Genomic DNA, 25,074 nt, shown 5'->3' with positions numbered 1-25,074 from the left:
GGTAGACACTTTTATGGGCTAAATCGATTGCTTTATTTGGACATTTTATACATGTTTATGCTGATAATTCACACTTATAAACTTGGGGAACGTTTTTTAACGTCAGGCACTATGTTAGACACCTTTTCCAATCAGGGAGGGCCTTCCCAGTTGTAGGCTGAGCCTCATTTTCGCGCCTTTACTGCGCAGTTGTTTTTGAGTGCAAGACATGCAGATGCATGTGTGAGGACCTGAGAGTAGTTGGAAAAGTTCCTAGAAGGCGTCATTTGGTATCGTATTCCCCTCTGGGCTTGGTAAAGTCACAGCAAAGGCTGTAGCTGGGACTGTATAGGGGTTAAATCTGTAACCGGCTCCGGTTTCGTTATTTTAAGGGTTAAAGCTCTAAAAATTGGTGTGCAATACTTTTAATGCTTTAAGACACTGTGGTGAAATTTGGGTAAATTTTTGAACAATTCCTTCATATATTTTCACATATTCAGTAATAAAGTGTGCTCTGTTTAAAATTTAAAGAGACAGTAACGGTTTTGTTTTAAAATGGTTTTTGTGCTTTATTGACAAGTTTAAGCCTGTTTAACATGTCTGTGCCTTCAGATAAGCTATGTTCTATATGTATGAAAGCCAATGTGTCTTCCCCTTTTCAAAATTGTGTGATAATTGTGCCATAGCGTCCAAACAAAGTAAGGACAGTACTGCCACAAATAATGAAATTGCCCAAGATGATTCCTCAGATGAAGGGAGTAGACATGGTTCTACATCATCTCCTTCTGTGTCTACGCCAGTTTTGCCCACGCAGGAGGCCCCTAGTACTTCTAGCGCGCCAATGCTTATTACCATGCAACAATTGACGGCTGTAATGGATAACTCCATAGCAAATATTTTATCCAAAATGCCTGCATATCAGAGAAAGCGCGATTGCTCTGTTTTAAACACTGAAGAGCAGGAGGGCGCTGATGATAATTGTTCTGTCATACCCTCACACCAATCTGAAGGGGCCATGAGGGAGGTTTTGTCAGATGGGGAAATTTCAGATTCAGAAAAAATTTCTCAACAGGCTGAACCTGATGTTGTGACATTTAAATTTAAATTAGAACATCTCCGCGCACTGCTTAAGGAGGTGTTATCTACTCTGGATGATTGTGACAACTTGGTCCATCCAGAAAAATTATGCAAGATGGACAAGTTCCTAGAGGTTCCGGTGCACCCCGACGCTTTTCCTATACCCAAGCGGGTGGCGGACATAGTGAATAAGGAGTGGGAGAAGCCCGGCATACCTTTTGTTCCCCCTCCTATATTTAAGAAATTATTTCCTATGGTCGACCCCAGAAAGGACTTATGGCAGACAGTCCCTAAGGTCGAGGGGGCAGTTTCTACTCTAAACAAGCGCACTACTATTCCTATCGAAGATAGTTGTGCTTTCAAAGATCCTATGGATAAAAAATTGGAAGGTTTGCTTAAAAAGATTTTTGTACAGCAAGGTTACCTTCTACAACCCATTTCGTGCATTTTTCCTGTCACTACAGCAGCGTGGTTCTGGTTCGAGGAACTAGAAAAGTCGCTCAGTAGAGAGACTCCATATGAGGAGGTTATGGACAGAGTTCACGCACTTAAGTTGGCAAACTCTTTTATTCTAGATGCCGCTTTGCAATTAGCTAGATTAGCGGCGAAAAATTCATGGTTTGCAATTGTGGCGCTCAGAGCGCTTTGGCTAAAGTCTTGGTCAGCGGATGTATCATCCAAGACAAAATTGCTTAACATCCCCTTCAAGGGTAAAACTCTCTTTGGACCAGAATTAAAAGAGATTATCTCAGACATCACTGGGGGAAAGGGCCACGCCCTCCCACAAGATAGGCCTTTCAAGGCCAAGAATAAGTCTAATTTTCGTTCCTTTCGTAATTTCAGGAACGGACCGGCCTCTAATTCTGCATCCTCTAAGCAAGAGGGTAATGCCTCACAGTCCAAACCAGCCTGGAAACCGATGCAAGGCTGGAACAAGGGTAAGCAGACCAAGAAGCCTGCTACCGCTAACAAAACAGCATGAAGGAGTAGCCCCGATCCGGGACCGGATCTAGTGGGGGGCAGACTCTCTCTCTCTCTTTGCTCAGGCTTGGGCAAGAGATGTTCAGGATCCCTGGACGCTAGAAATAGTTTCTCAGGGTTATCTTCTGGAATTCAAGGAACTACCCCCAAGGGGAAGGTTCCACATGTCTCACTTATCCTCAAACCAAATAAAGAGACAGGCGTTCTTACATTGTGTAGAAGACCTGCTAAAGATGGAAGTGATACACCCAGTTCCAATGACGGAACAAGGAATGGGATTTTACTCAAATCTGTTCGTAGTTCCCAAAAAAGAGGGAACCTTCAGACCAATTCTGGATTTAAAGATCCTAAACAAATTTCTCAGGGTACCATCGTTCAAAATGGAAACCATTCGAACGATTCTACCCACTATCCAGGAAGGTCAATTTATGACTACCGCGGATCTAAAGGATGCGTACCTACATATTCCTATCCACAAAGAACATCATCAGTTCCTAAGGTTCGCCTTTCTGGACAAACATTACCAGTTTGTGGCCCTCCCATTCGGATTAGCCACTGCTCCAAGGATTTTCACAAAGGTACTCGGGTCCCTTCTAGCGGTTCTAAGACAGAGGGGCATTGCAGTAGTACCATACTTGGACGACATTCTAATACAAGCGTCGTCCCTTTCAAAAGCAAAGGCTCATACAGACATCGTTCTGGCCTTTCTCAGATCTCACGGATGGAAGGTGAACATAGAAAAAAGTTCTCTGTCTCCGTCAACAAGAGTTCCCTTCCTGGGAACAATAATAGATTCCTTAGAAATGAGGATCTTTCTGACAGATGTCAGAAAGTCAAAACTTCTAAGCGCTTGTCAAGTTCTTCATTCTGTTCCACGTCCTTCCATAGCTCAGTGCATGGAAGTAGTAGGGTTGATGGTTGCAGCAATGGACATAGTTCCTTTTGCGCGAATTCATTTAAGACCATTACAACTGTGCATGCTGAAACAGTGGAATGGGGACTATACAGATTTGTCTCCAGTGATTCAAGTAGATCAGAAGACCAGAGATTCACTCCGTTGGTGGATATCCCTGGACCACCTATCCCAGGGAATGAGCTTCCGCAGACCAGAGTGGGTCATTGTCACGACCGACGCCAGTCTAGTGGGCTGGGGTGCGGTCTGGGAATCCCTGAAAGCTCAGGGACTATGGTCTCGGGAAGAGTCTCTTCTTCCTATAAACATTCTGGAACTAAGAGAGATATTCAATGCTCTCAGGGCTTGGCCTCAGCTTGCAAAGGCCAGATTCATAAGATTCCAATCAGACAACATGACGACTGTTGCGTATATCAATCATCAGGGGGGAACAAGGAGTCCCCTGGCGATGAAGGAAGTAACCAAAATAATACAATGGGCGGAGAATCACTCCTGCCATCTATCTGCGATCCACATCCCAGGTGTGGAAAACTGGGAAGCGGATTATCTCATTCGTCAGACATTCCATCCGGGGGAGTGGGAACTCCACCCGGAGATTTTTGCCCAGTTGACTCAATTATGGGGCATTCCAGACATGGATCTGATGGCGTCTCGTCAGAACTTCAAAGTTCCTTGCTACGGGTCCAGATCCAGGGATCCCAAGGCGACTCTAGTGGATGCACTAGTAGCGCCTTGGACCTTCAACCTAGCTTATGTGTTCCCACCGTTTCCTCTCATTCCCAGGCTGGTAGCCAGGATCAAACAGGAGAGGGTCTCGGTGATCTTGATAGCTCCTGCGTGGCCACGCAGGACTTGGTATGCAGACCTGGTGAATATGTCATCGGTTCCACCATGGAAGCTACCTTTGAGACAGGACCTTCTTGTTCAGGGTCCATTCAAACATCCAAATCTGGTCTCCCTCCAGCTGACGGCTTGGAGATTGAACGCTTGATTCTATCAAAGCGTGGGTTTTCAGATTCGGTGATTGATACTCTGGTTCAGGCCAGAAAACCGGTAACTAGAAAGATTTACCATAAAATATGGAAAAGATATATCTGCTGGTGTGAATCCAAGGGATTCCCTTGGAATAAGGTAAAGATTCCTAAGATTCTTTCCTTTCTGCAAGAAGGTTTGGATAAAGGATTATCTGCGAGTTCTCTAAAGGGACAGATTTCTGCCTTATCTGTCTTACTACACAAATGACTGGCAGCTATGCCAGATGTTCAAGCATTTGTTCACGCTCTGGTTAGGATCGAGCCTGTTTACAGACCTTTGACTCCTCCCTGGAGTTTAAATCTAGTTCTTTCAGTTCTTCAAGGGGTTCCGTTTGAACCTCTACATTCCATAGATATTAAGTTGTTATCTTGGAAAGTTTTGTTTTTGGTTGCTATTTCTTCTGCTAGAAGAGTTTCAGAGTTATCTGCTCTGCAGTGTTCTCCGCCCTATCTGGTGTTCCATGCAGATAAGGTGGTTTTGCGTACTAAGCCTGGTTTTCTTCCAAAGGTTGTTTCTAACAAAAATATTAACCAGGAGATAGTTGTACCTTCTTTGTGTCCGAATCCAGTTTCAAAGAAGGAACGTTTGTTACACAATTTGGACGTAGTCCGTGCTCTAAAATTCGATTTAGAAGCTACAAAAGATTTCAGACAAACATCTTCTCTGTCGTCTATTCTGGTAAAAGGAGAGGTCAAAAAGCGACTTCTACCTCTCTTTCCTTTTGGCTTAAAAGCATCATCCGATTGGCTTACGAGACTGCCGGACGGCAGCCTCCTGAAAGAATCACAGCTCACTCCACTAGGGCTGTGGCTAACACATGGGCCTTCAAGAACGAGGCTTCTGTTGATCAAATATGTAAGGCAGTGACTTGGTCTTCACTGCACACTTTTGCCAAATTTTACAAATTTGATACTTTTGCTTCTTCGGAGGCTATTTTTGGGAGAAAGGTTTTGCAAGCCGTTGTGCCTTCTGTTTAGGTAACCTGATTTGCTCCCTCCCTTCATCCGTGTCCTAAAAGCTTTGGTATTGGTTCCCACAAGTAAGGATGACGCCGTGGACCGGACACACCAATGTTGGAGAAAACAGAATTTATGCTTACCTGATAAATTACTTTCTCCAACGGTGTGTCCGGTCCACGGCCCGCCCTGGTTTTTTAATCAGGTCTGATGAATTATTTTCTCTTAACTACAGTCACCACGGTACCATATGGTTTCTCCTATATTTTCCTCCTGTCCGTCGGTCAGGACTGGGGTGGGCGGAGCCTAGGAGGGACTATATGGCCAGCTTTGCTGGGACTCTTTGCCATTTCCTGTTGGGGAAGAGATATTTCCCACAAGTAAGGATGACGCCGTGGACCGGACACACCGTTGGAGAAAGTAATTTATCAGGTAAGCATAAATTCTGTTTTTAAAACAATAAAAATTCTGGTGTAGACTGTCCCTTTAAGAACTTCCTCTGCTGTATTATTAGAGACTGATAAACCTCTTCAAGTGTAGTAATAAAAAAAAAATCACTTTATTCAGAACAGCAATATTAAAAAAAAGTAGTGCTGTCTGACATGCAAGGGTTTTTTATTTTAGTTTAAGATTGTCTCACAATGCTGTGTGGATGATTCTGCCTGTTCTGGTAGGTTTGGAAATTTTTGTTTTTAAAGCAAAGTAAATCTAAACCATAACTTTGTCGTTCTTAGGAGGCATTTTTTATGTACTTCATGACTGTGTGTGTAGATATTTTACTATGATTAAAGCCACACTAAGGCGTTAGATGTGATGATGCCTGTTTTGTTTTATTGTTGATATGTATTCTTCAATAAACGTGTTGTTTTTTGTTTGTTTTTTAAACCTGCCTCAAATCTATGCTTTTATACGTATCCCTGAGACCTCAGAATCATCGTAAGCTTCAGCTTATTTTGTTAGTAAAATTCTGATGGTGGTTTTTAGAATTTTTGTTTGCTTTTTGTATTCTACAACTCCATAGCTTTACTTTTTATAGTCCTAACAGTGTTTTCTTTTCCCTTACAGATGTGTTTGTGGGCTGTAAAAATGCATTCCTTATTTGCTTCAGATATTCTTTTATGAGAAATACCCAACTACTAAAACATCAGGAGATTTGGCAACCTTGGACAGCATGGCAGGTTTTAAGCGAGGATATGATGGGAAGATAGCTGGACTTTATGACTTGGATAAAACCTTAGGTAGAGGACATTTCGCTGTAGTTAAACTTGCTCGACATGTTTTTACAGGGGAGAAGGTAGCAGTGAAAGTAATAGATAAGACTAAATTAGACTCTCTAGCCACAGGTCATCTTTTTCAAGAGGTGAGATGCATGAAACTCGTACAACATCCTAACATAGTTCGCCTATATGAAGTAATTGATACACAGACCAAACTATATCTTATCTTGGAATTAGGAGATGGAGGCGATATGTATGATTATATCATGAAGCATGAAGAAGGTCTTAGTGAAGATCTGGCCAAGAAATATTTTGCTCAAATAGTTCATGCAATATCCTACTGCCACAAGCTTCATGTTGTCCATCGGGACCTTAAACCAGAGAACGTGGTCTTCTTTGAGAAGCAGGGACTTGTGAAGCTGACTGATTTTGGCTTCAGCAACAAGTTCCAGCCTGGGAAGAAGCTGACAACAAGCTGTGGATCACTTGCTTATTCTGCTCCAGAAATACTGCTTGGTGATGAGTATGATGCTCCAGCAGTAGGTATGTGTACATTCTTTCTAAATTTTACATTTAAATTCCTTTGTGAAAATCACTTAAATTGCTAATATTTAATGAATCTACTGTTTGGTAATAGATTCAGCACACAAACAAACCAAGCGTGACTGTATTTTATTTAGTGAAATGTGCACTTCTTTGTTTCATTGTGTGCAATACAAAAAAACCCCACCTTGGTTCATATTACATTTGTGAACAGTATCAGGAATATAACAGTCAAATGAAATAGTGATCAATAGCAATTTAAAGGCAATACCTTCACAAACTTCCATAAGCCAAATATGAGACCCTAAACTCAAAGTGAATAGACCTACCTGCGTATTTGCATGTTGTTTAAGTTACTCCCCTGAGCCTACAGATATCACAGCAGCACACATTACCTATACCAGGGGTCAGCAACCTTGGCTCTCCAGATGTTTTAGAACTACATTTTCCATGATGCTTAAGTGTCTTTAAGCTGCCTAAGCATTGTAGGAAATGTAGTTCTACAACATCTGGAAAACCAAGGTTGCTGACCCCTGACCTATACCATAAAACAAATAAATCAAAATCAAACTGTTTGCTTAACCACTTATCACCAAGTATAATCTTCTAACAAGTTATCACAGTACCTACACTTCAGTCTGCACCAGCTCACAGAAATGTGTTCGCCATATATCAATACAGGGACATAACAAAAACTGTGCCCCATCTAACCATGCTGCCAATGTTCAATATATGTACAATATAGATCCCCACTAATCCCTATTTCTAATCTAGGTATCGGTTATATTTCCGGTCACCCAGTATGCATATTGAGGCACCATATAGGGGCCTGTTATTGGGAACCAATCAGAATGGGCTAAAAGAGGCCATCGTGGTAGAACTACTCCATAAAAAAAAAAACTATTTCAGTACCCTGTTGGACTCCACAAGACATCCCTAGTAAAGCTTAACTAGCTAATGAGAAAGATAGGAAAAAGGAGGAAGGTTATAAATATATGTATGTACGTTCTTACATAGTGTTCGCCACAGAAATGTTTGTCATGGGTGGCATTATGAAATAGCCGGTGGGTGTAATACTATTTTAACATTTTCTTTCATTTATAAATGTTGCTGAAGCTATCCAAAGCCCAAATTAATTGCGTAATTTAGCATAAATTGATTTAACGATAATTTGAGCAACAAACATTGCAAACATTTAATATTCTAGTGTTACCCGGGTGGTCAGTAAAGTTAGCTAAAAAGGCCCTGTGGAGAAATAAATTCTTAGTATTTGGTATAAGCACCATCTGCCTTTAGTGTTTTTTTTATCATTTAATTTTCAAAGTGTACAAGACATGTAATCAAACCAAAAGAAAACACAATACAATCATAAGCTGCCTTAGAGTTTAACTGGCATTGATTTTACAATTGTGTGCAGAATTTTACAATCAACATTTTAGAGCATCCCAGAGAGTGTATAGAGATGCCATAGTTTATTTCCCTTTCTCTTTTCATTGTTCCCAGGTTTGTTTAAAATGCCGTTGACGTCAAGTGATTGTGTGAGGAAATTCTGGTTTATTAGCTCTTCCTTGGACTTTAGAAATACTTGGCGCTGTTTTGGTCTGTATTTATGATTGTTCTGCTGGAAAGTAAATCCTCTTCCACACAACGTAATGCCAGAAGGGGTGGCTCAGCTTGGCTGTGCAGAATAGATTGGTATATGTCTATGGTCAAAGTGTGATTGTCCCCACACCTGAATATGTCTCGCACCATAGATATTGTATTGTAGGTTTATTACAATGTTGGATTAGCCTCTCGTGCTGCTGTCTTCTTACATAAACTCTGTAGTTGCAACCATAAATTTCAAATTATTATTTGTCCTTTCAATTGTTTGGCCCATATTCAAATATAGACCTTGTATTTTCGCCAAAATTTAGACTACCACTTTCCTATGAAGACTGCACTTTGCCAGTCATTTTTTGACTGTTCTTTTGCTTATTAAGGGTAGGATGTTCCTGGTTCATCCAAGTTTAAATTGTGGGTGTATATGACTTATATTTTATGATGCCTTATTACTGTTCTTCTGATGGTGTGGTTACTTTAGGTCTGCCTTGTTTTGCTTTGGATGAAAATGATTTGATTTCAGAGAAGTGTGTGAAAATCTGGTCAGTGTGTGATGTACTGATATATATTGTTCTTAGTTTGGTTCTTGGAAAGTTTTTCAGCACTCAGGAGAACAACATATCCTCAGATTGTTTCACAAGGTCCTTTTTGACATGATTACTAAAGGTATTTTAATTAGTGTCCTCCTTCAAATGCCCTAACTAGCATTTGTTTGTACCATAGTAGAAGCACTAGCATGGCTGTACTAATAAAATTCATGTCCGGTGTTAACTGTTAAATGGATAAGAAACCCACATTTTTCTTCTTCCATGATTTAGGTAGAACATGAGATTTTAAACAACTTTCTTATTTACTTTACTAAGATCAATTTATCCTTGTTTTCTTGGTATCTTTTGTTGAAAACCAGGGACGTATGCTAAGGAACTGGCCCATTTCTGGAGCACTATATGGCAGCAGTTTTGCAAGAATGTTATCCATTTGCAAGAGCACTAGATGACAGCACTATTTACTGCCATGCAGTTTTCCAGATAGCTACCTAGGTATCTCTTCAACAAAGAATACTATAGTAACAAAGCAAATTTGATAAAATAAGTAAATTGGATTTTCCATCTAAAGGGGAGGAGAGTCCACGGCTTGATTCATTACTATTGGGAATTAAGAACCTGGCCACCAGGAGGAGGCAAAGACACCCAAGCCAAAGGCTTAAATTCCTCTCCCACTCCCCTCATCCCCCAGTCATTTTTTGCCTTTTGTCACAGGAGGTGGCAGAGAGGTACCGAAGATTCAGAGGTCTCTTATGGAGGGTATTACTCTTCGCAATGGGACAAGAGTTTTAAGTCGCCCTATAAGGCTTCTCAGTGAGGGCTTGGGTGAAAGTTAGAGTCCAGAGATGCAGGGAGAGTCTCTCTCTTGCGAAACCATCCCGATTCATATTAACAGCTCCTACAGCAATAGGCGTTGATGTGCTTCACAGACTGCTTTCTTCTCTCAAGTCCATGTCAGGACCGCTGCTATGACCTGTCACACTTTAAAGGCCTTGTTCCTGTTTCACGGCATGGATTCTGGTAAGATTGTTTCATTTTATACACAATTTTAACATAGAAGACAGGGTCACAGTGTGGCGCCCTTTTATCTTTACAGAATCATGGGTTAATATGCTGGTAGGGGGTTATTGAACAGGGGGGTTTATACATGATATTTTTTGTGTCATTGCTGCGCTTGTGCAGGATGAGGCTCTGGCAATGTGTGGAACTATCAGGTTCTTTTTCCGGGAGTTTTTGCGCAGCCTTTTTTTGGCGCATTTTCTCCTTTAAGCAGGTGCGGTTCTGCGAGGCTCCCGTGTGACCTGGTGGGGTGTCTTCACTTCCGGTCTGATCTGCGACGGAGGAGACAAATCGGTTTCTGTAGTCCGGGTCATAGGAGGTGGTGGAGTGCCCCGGCCATTGGCTGTTATTTTCTCTTTTATCTAATATAGCGCAAGCTATGGAGGATTCTGATGCGTTAGAGGGTACTCCCTCTTTAACAAAGTCTCATATCTGTGTTTGTGAGGTTCTGGTAGACCAGCCTGCCCAGTTATGTTCCACATGCCTTGAGAGGGTCGAGACATCTAAAAATAAAAGTGTCTAGTACCACTGACACCTCTAAGGGTTCTCGCGTTCCTGAGTTGAGTCCGCTATTGCACATGCAGCGCCCCGGGGTCCGACTGTCGCTTCTTCGGGAGAGATATGTTGGCCGCCAGATTTTGCATATCTACTGCAGACGGCTGTTTCAAAAGTGATCCACGCCTTACCACGTTCTGCTAAGCGCAAGCGTAGGGCCTTTCAAAGCGGCCAGGCCCAGGATTTGTCCATACTTGAGAATTAAATGGGTTTGGGGGGTAGCAGAGTTTGTTATAAAGTGGCAGGTATCTCTTGTATTGTTTTTTGTATAGTAGTAACTTAATGCTTAATTTGTTATAAGGGATACCTGTTGTGGTTAGCTGGTTGCGAGAGACATATAACAACTAGTTAAACTAATTGTAACAGAGGATACAATCCAGTTTAGAAATAGAACCAGTTGCCACAATAGTGAAATACTGAATAACTCTGCTGAGACAGAGGTTATATAAATGTTAAAAAATTTTCTATATCATTCATACATTTAAATTTTATTGTTATCAACTAGGAACACACATACAATAGCAAGGCTAAGAATTAAAAACACTTAAACTTAGTGGATTGCACAATCGCAATGAGTACTAATAAAAGTAATAAACCATAGTATTCAACTGTCCTCAGTCCGTAAATTAATAACAATAAACTAAGCCCTTACAATCCGAGGGCTGATTTAATTGTACTTGTATTTCTTATAAGGACCAGAGGATGTGATACTTAGTCTTAAATTAATAGTACTTAACTAATATCCACACAAGCAAGCAAGTTAAAAAAAAAAAAAGACTAACAGGAGAGACAGAGCTGCTCCTGACGGACCCCTGACGCACGTTTCACGAACGCTTCCTCAGAGGGGGTGAGGATTTGTCCATGTCGGAAGCTCCTGCGGAGTGGTTCGATGACGAGGCCCACTCCGACACTTCGGAGGGGGCCCCTTCTGGGTCGGAATCCGCATCATTTAAAGCTCTGGCAGAGGAGCCTTGCTATAGGTTTAAAATGTAGAATTTGCACTTTTTGCTAAAGCAAGTGCTTGCTACTCTAGAGGTTCCGGAGCAGAAGCTTCCGGAGGAACCTTCTATTCCTAAACTAGATAAGGTTTGAGGACAGGGTGGTACCCCAGACCTTCCTGATTCCTATAAAGATGGCTAATATTATCAAGAACGAATGGGCTCGATTTGGTTTGTCCTTTTCCCCTTTTTCATCCTTTATGAAACCTTTCCCCGTTCCGGAAGCTCAGTTGGAGCTGTGGGGGACCATTCCTACGCTCGCTAAGTGAACGACTATTCCCCTAGAGGATAGTTCGTCGTCTAAGGTGCCCATGGATAAAAAATTGGAGAACATGCTGAGAAAGATGTTTCAGCACACGGGGGTTTGTTTTTCAGCCGGCAGCAGCCGTAGCCGCGGTTGCTGGAGCTGCGTCATATTGGTGTGACTCCCTGTGTGAAATGATTGAGGGTGAGCCCTCTTTCAAAGAGGAGCAGGAAAAGATTAAGACTTTGAAGGTAGCAAATTCAGGTTTTTCGGTTTTAGCGCGCAGAGCCTTGTGACTAAAATCTTGGTCGGCGGACATGACCTCTAAATTGAGGTTGCTGTGCCTGCCTTTTCAAGGAAAGATTCTGTTCGATCCAGGCCTGGACTTGATCATATCCACAATTACGGGAGGCATGGGTGCCTTCCTACCCTAGGATAAGAAAGCTAAACCTAAAGAATCTACTTTACGTCCCTTTCGTGCAGAAAGGGCACAGCGTCGGCAGCCCACCGCTAAAGAGGACCAATCCAAGGGAGCTTGGAAGCCTGCTCAGTCTTGGAACAAGTCCAAACAGAACAAGAAGCCCGCCGAGACCAAGTTGGCATGAAGATGAAGGGGCGGCCCCCGACAGGTCAACGGACCGAGTAGGGGGCAGCTTATCTCTTTTCTCTGAAGCCTGGTTGCAAGATGTTCAGGACCCTTGGGTTCTGGAGCTTGTCTCCCAGGGTTACAGGATAGGGTTCAAGTCCTTTCCACCCAGGGGCAGATTCTTCGTGTCAACCTTTCATCGAGGCCTGGAAACTAAAGAGGCCTTTCTAGGATGCGTGAGGGATCTTTTCTCTCTAGGTGTTATCGTACCAATACCCCTTGCAGAAAAAGGTCTAGGGTATTATTCAAACCTGTTCGTAGTTCCAAAAAAGGAGGGCATTTTCCGCCCGATTTTGGATCTGAAATGTTTAAACAAGTTTTTGTCTGTTCCATCGTTCAAAATGGAAACAATCAGGTCCATTTTGCACATAGTTCAAGAGGGGCAGTTCATGACCACAAAAGACTTGAAGGATGCCAACCTTCATGTTCCAATTCTCAGGGACCACTTCAAGTTCCTGAGATTTGCTTTTCTGGACCAGCACTTCCAGTTTGTGGCCCTTCCTTTTGGCCTGGCGACGGCCCAAGAATTTTCACGAAGGTTCTCTGGGCTCTGCTTGCAGTGGCCAGATCCAGGGGCATTGCAGTGGTGCCCTATCTGGATGACATCCTGGTTCAAGCGCCATCCTTCAGTCTGGCAGTGGACCATTCAAGGACTCTGCTCCTATTGCTTTGATCTCACGGTTAAAAGATAAACTCTGGAAAGAGCTCCCTGGTACCCAGCACCAGGGTGGAGTTTCTGGACACGATCATAGACTCTGTGTCCCTGAAGATTTTCCTCATGGAGAAAAGACGCAGGAAGCTTGCGTCCACCTGTTTGGCCCTTCGATCCTCGGAGAGGCCCTCGGTGGCTCAATGTATGGAGGTGATCAGGCTCATGGTTTCCGGCATAGACGTCATTCCATTTGCCAGGTTTCATCTCGGGCCTTTTCAATTATGCATGTTGAGGCAGTGAAACAGCGATCATTCAGATCTGTCACAGATGATATCCATAGATGCGTGGGCTCGGACCTCCCTCTCTTGGTGGGTCCGCCCAAAACAACTGTCCATAGAGACATCCTTCTTGAGACCGTCCTGGGAGGTTGTGACCACGGATGCGAGTCTGGCGGGATGGGGGGAGCGATTTGGGGTACCAGGATGGCACAGGGAAAATGGTCTCGGCTGGTGTCCCTTTTACTGATAAATATCCTGGAACTTCGAGCGACCTACAATGCTATGAAGGCGTGGCCTGGGAGCGTTCAACTTCATAAGGTTTCAGATGGACTACATTACCTCGGTGGCTTACACCAACCATCAGGGGGTACGAGGAGCTCCTTCGCAATGAGGGAGGTGTCTCGTATCCTGGAATGGGCGGAGTCCCCCAACTGCTTGCTTTTGGCAATCCACATTCCAGGTGTGGATAACTGGAAAGCAGACTTCCTCAGCAGGCAAACATTCCATCCGGGGGCATGGTCTCTTCACCCAGAGGTGTTTGCGGAGATTTGTCTCAGATGGGGGATGCCAGAGATGGATCTCATGGCGTCCAGGCTCAATTGCAAACTTCCCGATACGGGTCGAGGGACCCCCAAGCAGAACTGATAGATGCATTAGCGGTGCCTTGGGGGTTCGATCTAGCGTACATTTTTCCTCCCTTACCACTTCTACCTCGTATAGTGGCATGCACAAAGCTGGAGAGGGCGTTGACCATTCTGATTGCTCCTTTGTGGCCACGGAGAATGTGGTTTGTGGATCTGGTGGGGATGTCATCCTCTCTACCGTGGAGGTTACCCTGTCACAGGGATCTGCTGGCAGCAATCAGTAGTTTAACAAATGGTCTTTATTTAGAGCACAGCAAACAAAACAGCGACGTTTCGGGAGCTTCCTCCCTTTGTCAAGCATAAAAAATTGTGTTTTTTCTGTGCTGATGTTCTTTTCTTGCAAAGTAATATTTGCATTCCCAATAATGATTAATCTTGGTTTACAAGGATTGATTCTTGCACCATGTGTATATATAGTTAAACATTGTATCAACTTTGATTGTATATATTGAATGTATATTGAAACAATTTAATATATTTTTAACTTGTATCTCTGTAATATATTGATGTGGTAAAAACTTTTGTAATGTCCCAAAGAAATGAATGGGTTAAAATGTATCCTATATAGGAGGAAATTACTCTTTGCTGCCATCTGGTGGATGTGGGTATATTAAGAAGCTTGTTACCACAATTTTTTATGCTTGACAAAGGGAGGAAGCTCCCGAAACGTCGCTGTTTTGTTTGCTGTGCTCTAAATAAAGACCATTTGTTAAACTACTGATTGCTGCCATATTTCTTGGACTTTCATTGCATTTAGTAGGGTTTGGTGGTACCCCTACATGGCGTGCAAGTAGTTCAGGTGCTGATTGATATTTCTTGGACATTACAGGGATCTGCTGGAACAGGGTCCTTTCCAACATCAAAATCTCGTTTCTGTGAGGCTGACTGCGTGAAGATTAAACGCTTAGTCCTAGCCAAGAGAGGTTTTTCTGAAAGTGTGACCAACACTCAGGCAAGAAAGCCAGTTGCTCAGCGCATCTACCATAAGGTGTGGAGGACTTACTTGGCCTGGTGTGAGAAACATGGATACCCTTGGCACAAGGTGAGGGTTTCCAGAATTCTGTCTTTACTTCAAGAGGGTTTGGAGAAGGGTCTTGCTGCTATTTCCTTAAAAGGACAGATTTTGGCATATGTTTTGTTGCATAGTAGACTCGCTGAGCTCCCGGACATTCAATCCTTTGTTCAGGCTCTGTCTCGAATCAGGCCTGTCTTTAGGCAGTCTGCTCCCCCATGGAGCTTAAACTTGGTCCTTAAGGTTTTGCCACAGGTTCCGTTTGAGCCTATGCATTATCTTGACATTAAGGTTCTCTTCCTGTTTGCCATTGCATCGTCTTGCAGAGTATCTGTACTGGCAACCTTGCAACATGGGCCCCCTTATCTGGTTTTTCATACGGATAAGGCTGTTCTTCGTACTGGCTTGGGGTTTCTCCCCAAGGTGGTGTCCAATCATAACATCAATCAGGAAATGGTTGTTCCTTCTCTGTGTCCTAACCCTTCTTCTTTGAAGGAGCGATTACTTCATAATCTAGATGTGGTCCGTGCCCTGAAGTTTTATCTTCAGGCTACAAAGGACTTCAGGCAATCTACATATTTTTGTGTGTATTATGGGAAGCGCAGGGGTCAGAGGGCTTCTGCTACTTTGTCATTTTGGCTGAGGAGCTTGATCCGTTTGGCTTACGAGATAGCGGGACATAAGCCTCCTCAGAGGATCACGGCTTCCACTAGAGCAGTGGCTTTGTCTTGGTCCTTCAAAAATGAGGCCTCTATGGAGCAGATTTGTAAGGTGGCTACTTGGTCTTTCTAGCATACTTTTACAAAGTTTTAAACTTGGTCCTTAAAGGGACACTGAACCCAAATTTTTTCTTTCGTGATTCAGATAGAGCATGACATTTTAAGCAACTTTCTAATTTACTCCTATTATCAAATTTTCTTTATTCTCTTGGTATCTTTATTTGAAATGCAAGAATGTAAGTTTAGATGCCGGCCCATTTTTGGTGAACAACCTTGGTTGTCCTTGCTGATTGGTGGATAAATTCATCCACCAATCAAAAACTGCTGTCCAGAGTACTGAACCAAGAAAAATGCTTAGATGCCTTCTTTTTCAAATAAAGATAGCAAGAGAACAAAGAAACATTGATAATAGGAGTAAATTAGAAAGTTGCTTAAAATTGCATGCTCTATCTGAATCACGAAAGAAAAAATTTGGGTTCAGTGTCCCTTTAAGGTTTTGCTTCTGCGGAAGCGGCTTTTGGGAGAGGTACTACAGGCTGTGGTGCCCTCAGAATATGGTCCGCCTTTTACCCTCCTGGTTTTATTCAGTGTCCTCTAGAGCTTAGTTATATGTTCCCAATAGAAATGAATGAAGCCGTGGACTCTCCTCCCCACGATGGAAATGAAATTATCAGGTAAGCATAATTAGTTTTTTTGTTTTTGTAGTCACAAAAGAAAATGTTTGGGTTTCATATTCCTTTAAGCTAAAAGTGAAGGTAAACTTTGGTGAATGAGCCTGTTTAAAAAAAAAAAAAAAAAAAAAAAAAATACTATTAAAAACAGCGGCACTTTCATTCATCAAAGTTTAGAAAGCAGCCAGTTTGTTTAAAAACTTCAAAGGTGTAATAATCGTATGTACCTGGACATATAATAGGGTGCGCTTTGTGAGGTGATATTAGGTGTGGGAATGTCTGTTTATACACAGTGAAAAAGGTAAAAAAAACAGTGTGCTAAACAAAGTAATGTGATATGACTGAACAAAATATTCCAGCAATATCAGAAAAAAACTGCACATTAATATTTCTGAACTATCATAAGTGATTAGAAATTTGTATATAGGTGGTGTGCAAAAAAAAGGAAAAGGTGCGCTATCCCTAAGGGAGATCCTAACTAAAACGTGCAAGATTGATAATAATTAAATATTGTATGTGTTAGAAATTGTATATACGCACAATATGCAGAAAAAAAACCTGTGCACTAATCCCTACAAGCGTATCTAGTCACAAGTTGAAAGTTGATGGTGGTTAAACAAATAAGTGTGGTGTCAATACAACATATATGTGATGTTACAAACCATATACCAGGTGTGGGAGGTTGTGTAATGATATTCGTGAAGGTATAGTCAACCGAATATGGAAATATAGTAATTTGTATACTAAGATACAAAGTAACAGAGATAACGTATTATTAACAGTGATACAATATAAAAAAACAGTTACTAAATCTAAAAATAGAATGAAAATCACTAATAAAATCAGATAAAATATCCGTATGAAAGTCTTTAGTGAAAAACAAATCTTGTATAGTTTGTAAAGGTTGAAAAAGAAGGGGTGTGTGTAGGCAGCTCCTCTCCGGCTCCGATGGTCAGTCAGGTAATCTAGAAGTGAAGACAAAAAAGAAAGGGAGTGCCTAATGGCATAATATCGCCAAACACAGAATAAAGCCCAAATAGGTCACAGAACGTTGAAGTGTTACTCACAAGCAAGTTGGCGCTACAAACTTAGTGCATGCGAGCAGGCTGGCCTTTAACAGCAGCCAGTACGCTGATGGGAGTCCGCAGGGAAGCCGGGCCAGGCTAAACCAGGTAGCCGCCCAGAAGGATGTCTCAGTGTGTGGTGTCTTCCAATTCGATCAGCGTGTCAGTCTGGTGATATACCTAGCAAATTACGGCAAACATCAGCTGTTGAAAGGTATTCAGGCAAGAGTTCGACCTTTTAGGATAGTGGATATTAAATCCAATAAAATGCGCCAAAGGTATAAAATCTGATAACGCAGACAGAATCAGATGTGTTATATTAAAAGAAAATATTTATTTGAGCACTACAATGCATTTCTCGGCCTTAGAGCTCTGGCCGTTTCATCAGGTAGTATATAAGGTTAAAACTCTGTGAGTGCTATTTAAACCCACAAGTAAAACAGGATTGGTCAGAACTTCCGCCAAAAAAACTGACAAACACATCTGCTTGCATAATAACAATCACAGGTAGCTGTAATTTGTTACGATTTTAAAACATATGACATTGAAACCTAATCTAACACATAAAAAATCTACATGTTGTATGAAATATGCAATAAACACCTATGCACAGGTAAAAACTAACTAATCATCTGCAGACATATGAATTATAAAATGCAATGTATGTTCATATGAGAATCCAGATTCTCATATGAACATACATTGCATTTTGTAATACCTGGCCTTTTATAATTTAGGATATATGTGTGTGTGTTTTGTTCTCTCCAGGCTCTTTTTAACAGGTGCACCACCTAGCTTGTTTTGCTGACCACCCGGCTAAAATTTTAGCCACTATTAAGTTAAAATTAGCTAATAATTAAAATGTTAAATTTGTATTGCACAAATTAGCATTAAATACATTTATGCTAAAATATGCAATTACTTTGTGCTTAATTGATAATATAAAATATTACTGTCCCCACCCTGCTACTTCATAATGCCACCTGGTTACAATTTTTTTTTTTATGGAGGACACTGCATGTATGTATGTATGTATGTACAGTATCTCACAAAAGTGAGTACACCCCTCACATTATTGTAAATATTTTATTATATCTTTTCATGTGACAACACTGAAGAAATGACGGCCTGTATAACAGTGTAAATTCGCTGTCCCCTCACAAGAACTCAAAACACAGCCATTAATGTCTAAACCATTGGCAACAAAAGTAAGTACATCCCTAAGTGGAAATGTCCAAATTGGGCCCCAAGTGTCAATATTTTGTGTGGCCAACATTATTTTCCAGCACTGCCTTATGCCTCTCTGGCATGAAGTTCACCAGAGCTTCATAGGTTGCTACTGGAGTCCTCTTCCACTCCTCCTTGACAACATCACAGAGCTGGTGGATGTTAGAGGCTTTGTACTTCCCCACCTTCCTTTTGAGGATGCCCCACAGATGCTCAATAGGGTTTAGGTCTTTAGCAAGGCAGTGGTCGTCTTGGAGGTGTGTTTGGGGCCGTTATCATGTTGGAATACTGCCCTGCGGCCCAGTCTCCGAAGGGAGGGGATCATGCTCTGCTTCAGTATGTCACTGTACATGTTGGCATTCATGGTTCCCTCAATGAACTGTAGCTCCCCTGTGCTGGCAGCACTCAAGCAGGCCCAGAACATGACACTCCCACCACTATGCTTGACTGTAGGCAAGACACACTTGTCTTTGTACTACTCACCTGGTTACAGCCACACACACTTGACACCATCTGAACCAAATAAGTTTATCTTGGTCTCTTCGGACCACAGGACATGGTTCCAGTAATCCATGTCCTTAGTCTGCTTGTCTTCAGCAAACTGTTTGCAGGCTTTCTTGTGCATCATCTTTAGAAGAGGCTTCCTTCTGGGACGACAGCCATGCAGACCAATTTGATGCAGTGTGCGGCGTATGGTCTGAGCACAGACAGGCTGAACCCCACACCTTCAACCTCTGCAGCAATGCTGGCAGCACTCATACATATATTTCCCAAAGACAACCTCTGGATATGACGCTGAGCACATGCACTCAACTTCTTTGGTCGATCATGGCGAAGCCTGTTCTGAGTGGAATCTGTCCTGTGAAACCGCCGTATGGTCTTGCCCACCGTGTTGCAGCTCAGTTTCAGGGTCTTGGCAATCTTCTTATAGCCTAGACCATCTTTATGTAGAGCAACAATTCTTTTTTTTTTTCAGATCCTCAGAGTTGTTTGCCATGAGGTGCCATGTTGAACTTCCAGTGACCAGTATGAGAGTGCGAGAGCGATAACACCAAATTTAACACACCTGCTCCCCATTCACACCTGAGACCTTGTAACACTAACGAGTCACATGACACCGGGGAGGGAAAATGGCTAATTGGGCCCAATATACACTCACTACTTTACATTGTAGCAAAGTGTCATTTCTTCAGTGTTGTCACATGAAAAGATATAATAAAATATTTACAAAAACTTTTGTGAAATACTGTGTGTGTATATGTATGTATGTATGTGTATATATATATATATGTGTGTATATATATATATATATATATAATGTGTATGTATATATGTGTTTGTGTGTGTGTGTGTATATGTGTATATATATATATATATATATATATATATATATATATATATATATATATATATATATATATATATATATATATACACACACTGTGTGTGTATGTATAATATTTTTTCTTAATGATTGATATGTTAAAACATTTTTTTTTTTAAATCCCTTTTACTGTATTTGATGTGCCTGAAGGAGTAACTTGAAAAAAAGAATACTTGGCTTCAACAGTATTGGATTGTTCTAACTAGGCTGTTATGTGTTATATTTTAATTTTATAAAATGAACTTAATCATTTAGCTTGGTGCTTTGTATTCCAGCAAGGATAAGGTTAAACATTAGGTAAGCTGCTGTGATTGTCAGTTTAATATGTAGCAGAGGTTAAGCTGCTCTGGGTACAATGTAAACTATAAATATTTTTAGGCAGAAAGTAATAACTAAATATTTGTGGTCTCTGTTCTCAAAGTAATTATTATTATCATCATCAGGTATTTGTAGAGCGCCAACAGATTCCGCAGCGTCTGATAAATTAATTGTAATGACCTTGGAAATTGTAATTTAATCCCCAAAATTATTATTTGCTGAATTCTTAAGGACTAATAAATACAATAGAATGGAATAATTGACAAATGCACAATATAAAGACAATGCAATAGCCCTTAGTTTGAATTTGAAATGAGCAGCAGAATATATTCTGGCAGATTTCAAAATGAATCCAATTTTACCTCCCCCGTATCATGTGACAGCCATAGGCCAATCACAAAATGCATATATGCAGTGCACTTTTGAAGATGTGCAGTAGGAGCTGGTGCATACAAAAAGAATGTGGATTTTTTGATAATGGAAGCATATTGGAAAGTAGTTTGTTTTTTGTTTTTTTTTAAATTTCATCTGAAACATGAAACCTTCATTTTTACTTTAGTGTCACTTTTTTAAAAAGCAGTCAATCACCTAGCTGCTATCTGGTATTAATAGCATACCTAGTAGTTACCATGTTAATCATCAAGTTACAGCATTAGCAATGTTGAAATTCTTCATAGAAGCTGACCTCACTTCTAAACAATGAGGTATATACTGATCTAATGCTGAGTAACCTGAATGTAAAACCCTGCTCTGCCGCAAGCCAAAAGGTTTTTTTTTTTGTTGTTGTTTTTTTTTAGAAGCTTAAGCTTTATATATAAGTACTACTGATAAGTAAACAACAAAAACAGAATTTATGTTTACCTGATAAATTACTTTCTCCAACGGTGTGTCCGGTCCACGGCGTCATCCTTACTTGTGGGATATTCTCTTCCCCAACAGGAAATGGCAAAGAGCCCAGCAAAGCTGGTCACATGATCCCTCCTAGGCTCCGCCTACCCCAGTCATTCGACCGACGTTAAGGAGGAATATTTGCATAGGAGAAACCATATGATACCGTGGTGACTGTAGTTAAAGAAAATAAATTATCAGACCTGATTAAAAAACCAGGGCGGGCCGTGGACCGGACACACCGTTGGAGAAAGTAATTTATCAGGTAAACATAAATTCTGTTTTCTCCAACATAGGTGTGTCCGGTCCACGGCGTCATCCTTACTTGTGGGAACCAATACCAAAGCTTTAGGACACGGATGATGGGAGGGAGCAAATCAGGTCACCTAAATGGAAGGCACCACGGCTTGCAAAACCTTTCTCCCAAAAATAGCCTCAGAAGAAGCAAAAGTATCAAACTTGTAAAATTTGGTAAAAGTGTGCAGTGAAGACCAAGTCGCTGCCCTACATATCTGATCAACAGAAGCCTCGTTCTTGAAGGCCCATGTGGAAGCCACAGCCCTAGTGGAATGAGCTGTGATTCTTTCGGGAGGCTGCCGTCCGGCAGTCTCGTAAGCCAATCTGATGATGCTTTTAATCCAAAAAGAGAGAGAGGTAGAAGTTGCTTTTTGACCTCTCCTTTTACCGGAATAAACAACAAACAAGGAAGATGTTTGTCTAAAATCCTTTGTAGCGTCTAAATAGAATTTTAGAGCGCGAACAACATCCAAATTGTGCAACAAACGTTCCTTCTTTGAAACTGGTTTCGGACACAGAGAAGGTACGATAATCTCCTGGTTAATGTTTTTGTTAGAAACAACTTTTGGAAGAAAACCAGGTTTAGTACGTAAAACCACCTTATCTGCATGGAACACCAGACAAGGAGGAGAACACTGCAGAGCAGATAATTCTGAAACTCTTCTAGCAGAAGAAATTGCAACCAAAAACAAAACTTTCCAAGATAATAACTTAATATCAACGGAATGTAAGGGTTCAAACGGAACCCCCTGAAGAACTGAAAGAACTAAGTTGAGACTCCAAGGAGGAGTCAAAGGTTTGTAAACAGGCTTGATTCTAACCAGAGCCTGAACAAAGGCTTGAACATCTGGCACAGCTGCCAGCTTTTTGTGAAGTAACACAGACAAGGCAGAAATCTGTCCCTTCAGGGAACTTGCAGATAATCCTTTTTCCAATCCTTCTTGAAGGAAGGATAGAATCTTAGGAATCTTAACCTTGTCCCAAGGGAATCCTTTAGATTCACACCAACAGATATATTTTTTCCAAATTTTGTGGTAAATCTTTCTAGTTACAGGCTTTCTGGCCTGAACAAGAGTATCGATAACAGAATCTGAGAACCCTCGCTTCGATAAGATCAAGCGTTCAATCTCCAAGCAGTCAGCTGGAGTGAGACCAGATTCGGATGTTCGAACGGACCTTGAACAAGAAGGTCTCGTCTCAAAGGTAGCTTCCATGGTGGAGCCGATGACATATTCACCAGATCTGCATACCAAGTCCTGCGTGGCCACGCAGGAGCTATCAAGATCACCGACGCCCTCTCCTGATTGATCCTGGCTACCAGCCTGGGGATGAGAGGAAACGGCGGGAATACATAAGCTAGTTTGAAGGTCCAAGGTGCTACTAGTGCATCCACTAGAGCCGCCTTGGGATCCCTGGATCTGGACCCGTAGCAAGGAACTTTGAAGTTCTGACGAGAGGCCATCAGATCCATGTCTGGAATGCCCCACAGTTGAGTGATTTGGGCAAAGATTTCCGGATGGAGTTCCCACTCCCCCGGATGCAATGTCTGACGACTCAGAAAATCCGCTTCCCAATTTTCCACTCCTGGGATGTGGATTGCAGACAGGTGGCAGGAGTGAGACTCCGCCCATTGAATGATTTTGGTCACTTCTTCCATCGCCAGGGAACTCCTTGTTCCCCCCTGATGGTTGATGTACGCAACAGTTGTCATGTTGTCTGATTGAAACCGTATGAACTTGGCCCTCGCTAGCTGAGGCCAAGCCTTGAGAGCATTGAATATCGCTCTCAGTTCCAGAATATTTATCGGTAGAAGAGATTCTTCCCGAGACCAAAGACCCTGAGCTTTCAGGGATCCCCAGACCGCGCCCCAGCCCATCAGACTGGCGTCGGTCGTGACAATGACCCACTCTGGTCTGCGGAAGGTCATCCCTTGTGACAGGTTGTCCAGGGACAGCCACCAACGGAGTGAGTCTCTGGTCCTCTGATTTACTTGTATCCTCGGAGACAAGTCTGTATAGTCCCCATTCCACTGACTGAGCATGCACAGTTGTAATGGTCTTAGATGAATGCGCGCAAAAGGAACTATGTCCATTGCCGCTACCATCAAACCTATCACTTCCATGCACTGCGCTATGGAAGGAAGAGGAACGGAATGAAGTATCCGACAAGAGTCTAGAAGTTTTGTTTTTCTGGCCTCTGTCAGAAAAATCCTCATTTCTAAGGAGTCTATTATTGTTCCCAAGAAGGGAACCCTTGTTGACGGAGATAGAGAACTCTTTTCCACGTTCACTTTCCATCCGTGAGATCTGAGAAAGGCCAGGACGATGTCCGTGTGAGCCTTTGCTTGAGGAAGGGACGACGCTTGAATCAGAATGTCGTCCAAGTAAGGTACTACAGCAATGCCCCTTGGTCTTAGCACAGCTAGAAGGGACCCTAGTACCTTTGTGAAAATCCTTGGAGCAGTGGCTAATCCGAAAGGAAGCGCCACGAACTGGTAATGCTTGTCCAGGAATGCGAACCTTAGGAACCGATGATGTTCCTTGTGGATAGGAATATGTAGATACGCATCCTTTAAATCCACCGTGGTCATGAATTGACCTTCCTGGATGGAAGGAAGAATTGTTCGAATGGTTTCCATTTTGAACGATGGAACCTTGAGAAACTTGTTTAAGATCTTGAGATCTAAGATTGGTCTGAACGTTCCCTCTTTTTTGGGAACTATGAACAGATTGGAGTAGAACCCCATCCCTTGTTCTCCTAATGGAACAGGATGAATCACTCCCATTTTTAACAGGTCTTCTACACAATGTAAGAATGCCTGTCTTTTTATGTGGTCTGAAGACAACTGAGACCTGTGGAACCTCCCCCTTGGGGGAAGCCCCTTGAATTCCAGAAGATAACCTTGGGAGACTATTTCTAGTGTCCAAGGATCCAGAACATCTCTTGCCCAAGCCTGAGCGAAGAGAGAGAGTCTGCCCCCCACCAGATCCGGTCCCGGATCGGGGGCCAACATTTCATGCTGTCTTGGTAGCAGTGGCAGGTTTCTTGGCCTGCTTTCCCTTGTTCCAGCCTTGCATTGGTCTCCAAGCTTGCTTGGTTTGAGAAGTATTACCCTCTTGCTTAGAGGACGTAGCACTTTGGGCTGGTCCGTTTCTACGAAAGGGACGAAAATTAGGTTTATTTTTGGCCTTGAAAGGCCGATCCTGAGGAAGGGCGTGGCCCTTACCCCCAGTGATATCAGAGATAATCTCTTTCAAGTCAGGGCCAAACAGCGTTTTCCCCTTGAAAGGAATGTTAAGTAGCTTGTTCTTGGAAGACGCATCAGCTGACCAAGATTTCAACCAAAGCGCTCTGCGCGCCACAATAGCAAACCCAGAATTCTTAGCCGCTAACCTAGCCAATTGCAAAGTGGCGTCTAGGGTGAAAGAATTAGCCAATTTGAGAGCATTGATTCTGTCCAGAATCACTATCGACCGCCTTTACCAGCTCATCGAACCAGAAACACGCGGCTGTAGCGACAGGGACAATGCATGAAATTGGTTGTAGAAGGTAACCCTGCTGAACAAACAT

The 25,074-nt window shown here is 42.2% G+C and overlaps 1 protein-coding gene across 1 annotated transcript in view; it reads left to right on the top strand.

Moving 5' to 3' along the window:
• Positions 1 to 25,074, top strand: part of SNRK (SNF related kinase) — a 152,617-nt gene that overhangs the window by 57,598 nt on the left and 69,945 nt on the right. The window contains exon 2 of the mRNA XM_053714267.1: positions 6,007 to 6,701. Coding sequence (XP_053570242.1) covers positions 6,113 to 6,701 — 589 coding nt within the window. The 5' untranslated portion in view covers positions 6,007 to 6,112. The remainder of the gene's footprint in view (positions 1 to 6,006; positions 6,702 to 25,074) is intronic.

Source organism: Bombina bombina, chromosome 5, assembly GCF_027579735.1.
Source record: "Bombina bombina isolate aBomBom1 chromosome 5, aBomBom1.pri, whole genome shotgun sequence".
Lineage (NCBI taxonomy): Eukaryota > Metazoa > Chordata > Amphibia > Anura > Bombinatoridae > Bombina > Bombina bombina.
This window is presented reverse-complemented; position numbering and strand designations above follow the sequence as displayed.